The sequence below is a fragment of the Nelumbo lutea genome, chromosome 3 (genome assembly GCF_056320005.1).
Source record: "Nelumbo lutea isolate HS-2025 chromosome 3, American lotus-T2T, whole genome shotgun sequence".
Classification (NCBI taxonomy): domain Eukaryota; kingdom Viridiplantae; phylum Streptophyta; class Magnoliopsida; order Proteales; family Nelumbonaceae; genus Nelumbo; species Nelumbo lutea.
The window spans coordinates 43,666,331-43,675,395 of NC_142686.1; the positions used below are offsets into that span (position 1 = coordinate 43,666,331).

At 33.7% G+C, this 9,065-nt stretch overlaps 2 protein-coding genes across 3 annotated transcripts; both read left to right on the forward strand.

The window, feature by feature from the left end:
• Positions 1–389: 389 nt before the first annotated feature.
• On the forward strand, positions 390–1,304 carry LOC148864563 (uncharacterized). The gene is made up of 2 exons (XM_088976239.1): positions 390–629; positions 899–1,304. Exons 1-2 carry the CDS (start codon positions 524–526, stop codon positions 1,213–1,215), a joined length of 423 nt encoding a protein of 140 aa, XP_088832365.1. The 5' UTR covers positions 390–523; the 3' UTR covers positions 1,216–1,304.
• Positions 1,305–5,458: 4,154 nt separating this feature from the next.
• On the forward strand, positions 5,459–8,605 carry LOC148864564 (uncharacterized). 2 transcript variants are annotated; one of them, XM_088980275.1, is made up of 2 exons: positions 5,459–5,706; positions 7,911–8,605. In XM_088980275.1, exons 1-2 carry the CDS (start codon positions 5,598–5,600, stop codon positions 8,432–8,434), a joined length of 633 nt encoding a protein of 210 aa, XP_088836401.1. In that variant the 5' UTR covers positions 5,459–5,597; the 3' UTR covers positions 8,435–8,605. The 2 variants fall into 2 exon arrangements, with proteins under 2 accessions (XP_088836401.1, XP_088836402.1); XM_088980276.1 differs by having other exon boundaries at positions 5,508–5,684.
• The last annotated feature ends 460 nt before the right edge of the window (positions 8,606–9,065 follow it).

Genomic DNA, 9,065 nt, shown 5'->3' on the forward strand with positions numbered 1-9,065 from the left:
TTAAAAATGATCAAAACCATTGAAACAGTTCGAAAGATTAATCAGCCAAGTAAAACAGTTTTCTAAATAAATCAACAGTTAAAAAAAAAATTCAATTTTGAGAAAAAACAAAACCAATGATCTGACCGATTTCTAATTTTTTCGGTCCAACCATCCAATCCGATCCGGTTTGAAAACCATGATATGACCACAAGCTCATAAAAGACTTAGAGATAGAAGTTATAACTATGTTTAAATTAATCAAATTCCTACAATATAATCAGAGCATCTGATATCATTTATTAATTCGTAAGCTCTACCGACATGGGTTTTATTTTTTGAACATAATTAAATAGGTGAAAAGGATAAAGATGCACAATATTCAGACCCAGTTACACCGTCAGTTTACACATACACCCGCTATTAATGCTCTCTGTCTCTCTGCTGCTTTGGGTTTATTTATAAATTGGCATGAGATGAAACCAGTAATCTCATCCTTCTTCTACTTCTGCGAGTGTGTTGCAGTGGTTTTCCGTCAAGGAAAATGGGTTTTAAGGTTATCCTGCTTTTTGGTCTTGCACTTGTTCTTCTCTTCTCTGTGGAGGCAGTAACTAGGGACTTGGTTGAGACTTCCAATGAAGAGAAAACACGTGAGTTTCTTTCTTTCCTTTTCTTTTTTTGATTTTCTTTCTCTCTTAATCTCTTCATTTTATTTCGATCATCAAGGAAGCAAAAGACCATATCAATTAACTTGTACAATCCATCTTAGCAGACCATCTGGTTAATGGGATATTACTTGAACGGCCGGCATTGATGACTGATGGATGTTCACCAGTGGATAAATAACTCTGGTAAACATCTATTATATATTTTTGTGCACTTTGATCTTACATAATATTATCCTCTTACGCATACACAGAGAAGGCAATGGACAAGAACGGTGGATACCCAGGTGGAGGATACCCTTACCCTGGGCATGGAGGATATGGAGGACACCCTGGTGGTGGTGGTGGCTATCGAGGCTATCCGGGTCAGGGAGGATATAGAGGCTACCCACCTGGCCATGGAGGGCGCCCTGGTGGTGGTTATCCAGACCCAGGCCATGGTGGTGGTTATGAAGGAGGGCATTGCCGATTCGGTTGTTGCGGTGGCCGTGGTTACCATGGAGGTTGCAAACGCTGCTGCTCCTACCTTGGCCAAGCTCCTGATTCAGAGGTTCAAGGCAAACAGCCTTAGTTGTAACTTATAACTTAGAGCTGTATTTCCTCATCTTTGGTGAATAATAAACGCTATATATATAGCTAGAAAAAGTAATATTATAGAAAGTACTGTTTTAGTGCATGCAATTTAACAATGCTAATGCTGGTTTAATATATGTTTGGCATCGATGCTGTAGTGTGTGGATTGGAAGCAAAACTGTGTTTTGCTGTTTGCAAGCGTTTCTGTCTGTTTGGTATCGATTCTTTAAGAAACGTTTTTACACCTATTATCTAGTTTCATGTTGTTCTAAGCCATATTTATTTGATTTTCAAAATGTGAATTAAAGCACTATTTTTTTCATTTTTCAATGTCAACACTTTTTTATGAACACTATTTCTTAGAGCACTGCTTTTCCAATGTGAATGGAGATTTTTTTTTTCAACTAAAGGGTTTAGCTTATGTTGCCAAACTTGTGTCAACTAAATAAATATATATTATGCAACAAAAAAAATATGTATTGCATAAAAAACATATCTAATCATAAGATTACTAAGTATTAAATAAGTATTAAAAACAAAGATTGTTGATTCATTATAATATTTTCGATTGGTTTTGGTTTATCTATTAATTTTCGATCGGTTTAGGTTAAGTTTTGGTTTGGTCAATATATGTTAATCTATTTTATAATTTATTTAGTATGAGAAATTGAGAAAATTCTTAATATTTTATATTGTAAATTTATTTATTTTTAATAATACTGTGTATTTATTTTTAAATTTAAGTTTAATTTTTAAATTTAATTGATTAATCAAATCAAAAATCGATCCAAATTGATATAATTTTAGCTGATTTTCAATAATAATAAGATAAATTTTTATTGGTTCAATTGGTCAAACTTATAAAACCATACTGACTGAATGAGATACTGGATACAAAATGCATCTGACTCGCCTACAAGTAATATATTTATAGGCTCAATTTGGAAAGAGCATAAATACATAGAAAATAATACAAGGTTTTGCATTCCACATATTTGGATTTGATGTTCTTCCAAAGTAAGCCATAAGGATTGCGTTTGCCATGGGTTGGCTAACTTGAACCTCACTCGATTGAAACCTGTTTAAGGATGACTTTGGCCTCTCTTTATCAAAAGAACAATAATATTGTACAAATAAAGACCAAGAACAATTTAAACTGATGGCAACCCAGCCCAAATTAAAGGATCAGATTTTTTGCTTTCAGGATGAAGGGAAAAAACTGATGATAGGCGTATGGGATGGTGATGATAAACCTTTAGGTTGAATGGTTCCTTGAGAACCTAAACCTTCCAATGTCCTCACCCAAATATTACCTCACCTGACTTAAGAACATATAACTTTCAAACCTGTCACTATCCAATAGGTTTCTACCCAATACCAACCCAAACCCATCCACCCACATCCTTTTAATTGTATTTTTAATAACAGTTGGAATTTGGTTTTATAGGTTCCAAAGTGTCACTTAATTTATGGTGAAAGAAAAAAAAAAACCAAAAATAATATGAAAAGAAATATTATTCTTGTAGTTACTACAAGAATACTCTATATGTGTATAGGAGTATCATGATCTGATGGGTTTAGCCATATACCTAAATTTAATTTAAATTAGAGAGTCAAAACCCTAACCCCACTTGAACAAACCTGACATCACTAGTGTTGATACCCTCAATAACTTGGTTTGTTGCTTCATGGGCTACACAACGAGGGTGGTCCCTGTCCCCTGGTAGCAACGATATCTTATTCGAATTTCCAGGTCTCCCCTAAAAACAGCTAGAGAACTTATCAACTGACCTAATTGGTTATTTATGAAGCTAGCTCTAGATGGTACAGCTTTGAAATCCTGTCATGTGATCTTGCCATGTGGCTACTAATGAGGGGGTAATTGAAATTAGGTTCACTATTTTCCCATGGACTGAAGGAATTTCAGCTACATGTCAAAGATACCAATCAATCCCTTGACGAGACTTTTAGACATTGCCTCATCCCTTCGCCAGCAGTGTAGGGAGAATTCAAATCAGCCCCTCATAGCATCCCACAACACATCTTCACTGTGTATTAAGAGTATCTTCCCATGATGATATCATCATTTATGAGATTATTATCGAGAGATGTTCTCAATACATGACAAGAATGTGTGTTGTGGGAACAATCTTGTGGGGGGCTGATTTGGTCTCGTGTAAGGATGGTGTTATTCGAAATGCCCCATTATTCCATGACTTGTGCCTAGTCACTGTAATTAACTTGCCACGTATATCTCATATTACCCCTATTGGTGTTGCTCGAAATAAAGTTGAGGATAACTTACGCACTGCCACAGTGTCACTATGTACTTTGAAGATAGTAACAATTAGAAATCTAATGTTTCCCTCCAATATCTGAAAATTTGAAATTTACTATTTTATCCCTATAAATGGACTGTTTCATAATGTGAAAAAATAATAAAAATAAAGTTAATAATAGTAGTAATGTTATTATTATTTATTTAAATAAATAATATTTTATCCCCTCTGAAATGTGTTTGAAATCGGTTAGATATGAGACAATGCCTAATTGCATTCAGACACTTTTTTCCTCTAATCAGAGGTTAGAGGTTAGACACGTGAGACCATTCGGTGTCATCAAATATCACCTTTAACTCCCTCCACTTTCATTTGTGACAAAAGTTCACATTGAATTTTTATATTCTAACACCTTTCCCTTCTATTAGCACTTCATTAGTTGACTTCATAAAAGATTCCCATGTGACTGTCATATACATGTTTAATATTTGTAAAACCCTAAATTGCCCTTATATTATTTTTTGAGATCATTTTATAAAAAAATTGATAAAATACAATGAAAAAATGGAAAGTATTGGAAAAGTAGTAATTATAAAAAAATAGAAAGTGCAACAAAAGAAAAAATACAATAAAATAACAGAAAACATAAAATACAACAAGGTAATAGAGGAAAATATAGAAAAGGAAAACAGGAAAAATACAAAAAACACTAAAAATTGCCAAAAAAAAAAAGAGATACCATTTTTTAACATGCCTGATTTGATATTTTCTTTTCTTAATCCATCAAACATGGAATAAACATTTTAGTAATTTCATCTTTACTGTCAAGCCCGTTTATGTTGCAGGGGCAAAGTGCTGGTATCTCAAAAGTTCAGGCTGCAACTTTTGTTGCAAATGAAAATTTAGGGGCTAAGTGTCACTCCACCAGTTCGGCTTTGATGCTCACACCATGCACGGTTGCAAGAAATCGGCTTGAGTGCACCCTTTGTGAGGACTGAATGTCTGAATCCCATCTCCATTCTACTGTACCCACAAGACACTACAGTCGGACATCAAAAGACATCTCCCGTGAATTACACGTGGAGACTTAACGTTTTGTGGGTAGGGTGCCAGTAGCAGATCCGGAGTCGTCAATAAATGATATATTATATCTAATTCAGAGACAACAGACGATTACACCCTGCCGGATTTGTCTCGTAGTCACCATTATTGTCCTCTCTCTCCACAGGGGATACCATTAATGGTTCTTCTCATGTCTTCAAGTTTCCATGGGGGCAGCTGACAACAGAAGACTATAGAAGAGAAAACTGTAGTCTTTATGTTATTCATTGGCTGTGTTTGATTCCAATGCAAATGAATTTGTATTGATGCAAAAATGGTAGTGCAAATGATTTGAGTATAAATTTTGATATATTTTTGTTTTAAAATTTAGCTTATTTTGTTTAATTGCAGCACAAATAAAGTGAATTAAGACATGAAACAGAATAAAGTAAAATTAAAAGCAAAATTATACTAAAATTTACATTTCTTACATTTACTCTCCCATGCATTTGTACTAATGCAAATAAATTTATACAGCAACCAAACACAGCTTTACTATCTTTTAAGGAAGCAATGAAGTAAGCCAGTACATCCCCGTTTTACTCTAACATCAAGTGCATGCAGCAGATGTAGGGCCAGTGTAGCCTGTTGGTGATGCAATACAAGACCAGATGACCATCACATCACACAAGACAAGTTAATTACTGCAGTTAATGACAGCATTGAATTTGTTCATAAATAGGCAGGGGTGGAGTCAGAATTTTTTATGAATAGGGCCAAAACCTGAAGTGAAATGGGGGATGGGGGAATAAGTATGGATGGGTCCATAGGGGGACCAACCATTGGGGTGGAGAGTTTGGGAGGGGGTTAATTTACATGAAAAGTTTTATTTCTAAGTAAAAAATTCTGAACCATAGGTGGGGCCATGGCTCCCCTGAGTCCCCGGCTCCGCCCCTGTAAATAGGGATAAGATGGCACCAGTATTAGTCTCTTCATCTTTAGCTGGTTTCTTCTTTTCCCTCCTTTTCAACTGGTTCCACTAGCTTCTTACGCAAAGAAAATGGGTTCAAAGATTTGCCTGCCTTTGAGTCTTTTACTGGTTTTTCTTCTCATCTCGTCGACGGTGGCAGCTAAGAGGTCTGATAAGGTGATCATAGAACCAAAATCTGGTACGTCACGGGTTGGCCTATTTGGCTTACATATTTAAAATTGTTGTCGTTGTTGTTTATCATAGTGGATAAGAAATTTTAATTAGTTGTTGTTGTTGTTTATAAGTTTTAATTAATTAATTATTTAATTATAATATCACGGATTGGCCTATTTGACTTACATGTTTATAAACCAACTACCCACCACCCAAACAAAAAAACCATTTCATTTGTAGTCGATTTTAAATTTTGTATTCTGTTTTTATCATTAATAAAAATAAGTTTTATGTATTACAACAAATATATGATATTGGATCATTGTCCAAAGTTTATAATTTTTTTTTTGTTTTAAAACTATTACTATTTTATTATGAAATCATGGATTGATTGGTCCAATTGCTATAGATGGTTGAACCATTGACCTCTTGAGCGGGAAAATTGTTTTGCTTCTTGGTCAATTTTAAATTTTATCTTTTCTTCCACTAATAAATATACTTCTTATTCATCATACTTATTTTTCATTAGCATAATAAATATATAACATTAGAGATATGTGATTTTTTTTATTTTTCTGTATTTTTACATTTTATCTATTTTTTAATTTTTATTATTTAATTATGGCATCATTGACTAACCCATTTCACCTAAATAGTTGAACTGAGGAGAGAAGAACTGGTTTTTTATATTATTTCTCAAAATATTTATTTTTATAAAGTAATTAATGTTGTGGATTTAATTAATAGAATTTAATGATTAGAAACAAATATAAATTAAATATAGGGTTTAATGAGAGAATGAGAATCAATACCTTAGTATGAAACTTAATGAGAGAGAGTGGGATAATGGTTTCATTTCTAATTGGTTTTAAATTTTATACTCAATTTTCATAATTAATAAAACATTTCTTATTTATCATACATTTTCTTGTTTAATGTGATGAATATATAATAATAACTATACTCCAAAACTTATTTAATTTCATTATCTTTTATATTTTATTTATTTTTTGAATTTTATTGTTTAATTGTGGCATCATGGGTTGACCCATTTGATCAAAATGTTTTAATTTCTTACCACCACCTAGATGAAAATACTATTTTGTTTTTGAGATGATTTAAAAAATATAAGTTTTTATACCATTAGAATTATTATGTATGGATTTAATTAGTTGAATTTAGTGATGAGAAAAAACAAAAATGCTTTAAATATATCATTCAATAAGAGAGAATCTTATGGGATTTAATAGTTAATACTTTAAAAATGATATTTAATGAAAGGGAATTGAATGCATTAAATGTATTTAAATTACATTTTCTGTCCTTAGAATAAAATCATGTCATATTTCAAAGAGAGGGCCATTTTAGTGAAAAAATTCTAGAAACCTCTGAACCAAACACACATACATTGTTTTTTGTAGTATGGCAATTGTATATTTGTTTCAAAGAACAAAATCATAAATATTGGCAATGGCAAATAGGTCTGTCAATAGACTCCGAATCTGATCTGGATTTTAGAAATTGCATCCAATTAATAATTGGATTGAATGGGGTTATTTGGTTAAAATCTGAATCTGATAAAAATATTATTTTATATATATGTATAATATAATTATATATTATATATAATAATATAAAATTTATAATTGATAAATTTAATACATTATATTTATATATATTTATTATACACATATTAATTAAAAATATTTCTAATTTTTTTAATTTTTATCATTTTAAATACAAGATGATTGTAGATTAAATCCAAATCTGATCCAAAATCCAACGTGATACAAATCAGATGCAGATGTGGATGCAACTGAATCACATTCAAACCCAATCTATTTAAGCAAACAGATCCAGGATAAAGGGCTATATATAGTTTGAAGAAGTAGGGACTTTCCAGTAGTTGGTCTTGAATATGTAAAAATCTTGGAAGGGCCTTAGACATTTTTATTTACTTATTTATTTTTGCACAAAATGACCATTTTTAAATTCCAACTGACATTTTTGCACTTGTCACCCTAATATTTTGCCATCATGCCAAGCAGTGGCTCCTTGACAGGAATAGATACGAATAAACCCTTAATACCACATTTGTCAGCCCAAGATTTTACAATAATCCATCAAATATGGGACATAAATGGAGTGATGGATCTAAACCCATTGATCTGTGTATGAGTATGTTTAACACTTTGACATTGCATGACATGATCTTTTTTCCACTTGCAGAGAAGGCAGCAAAGACTTATGGAATCAGTGATGCCAAATATGGAGAATACGGTGGAGGATTTAGTGGATACCCGGCTGGTGGGTATGGTGGATACCCAGGACGTGGAGAGTTTGGTGGATACCCGGGCGGGGACTACGGTGGATACCCGAGAGGTGGAGGGTTTGGTGGATACCGGAGAGGCAGGTACGGTGGATATCCATATCCGGGACGTGGAGGATATGGAGACTACCCAGGTAGTGGGTACCCGGGCAGTGGCGGGTTCGGAGGGGACTACTGCCGATTTGGTTGTTGCGGTGGCCGTGGATACTTCGGAGGGGGTTGTGAACGCTGCTGCTCGATCATGGCGAGGCTCCTGATACGAAGACTAGAGGAAAACTTCACAAATAAAACTAATAAAACTTTTTATGTTAGTGCGGGGAAGAATGAAAAAATTAGAATTATGCATGTGTTATTATGCGCTCAACTCATTTTTTTTGTTGAAACAAATTTGTTGATGAAGCTTGTCAAATGTCAACAAAAATAAATGGATATGAACGCTAGATTGATTGTGCACATGTAAGTAATCAGATATGTTTATGCAATTTAGATTTGGATTCCGTTAGTGCAAAGCTTGTTCGAACACGCATTATAGTCTTGCATTGGGAATATCTCCTTATGAAATAAAGTACAGAAGTGTGGAGATGTTTCTATGGAAGGCTGTAAAGACTGTTTGGGCCTTGCATTGACTGAAGCTGATCTCTAACTCAATGCAATAACTATGCAAGGCTGTAAATACATTGCAGCCCATTGTAGAATTCTAGAATTACTGCCCCCATAGTCTATTAGTAGCCCCTCATAAATCACATCATACCCATGAATTTGGCATCAATCTACGGCCAGGATTCATCCCACCTGTACTGTGGTACTAAGAATTCTGACTTGGGATGAGCAGTCATTCTCCCTTTATTTTATAAAGGTGTGGTGTGGAGTGTTATTATTGATTTCACAACCCAATCAAATAACCTGTGTTTTGGGGCAAATGGTCTCTTCTTTTCAGAGCTTTGGCATCTTGTGTAATAGTTTTCCACCATATCATTGGACCATCTGAATGCTTTTAAAACCGGACCGGACAGGGAACTGTTCTGGGTCCAGTTTCCAGGTTGAATGGTGTTTGA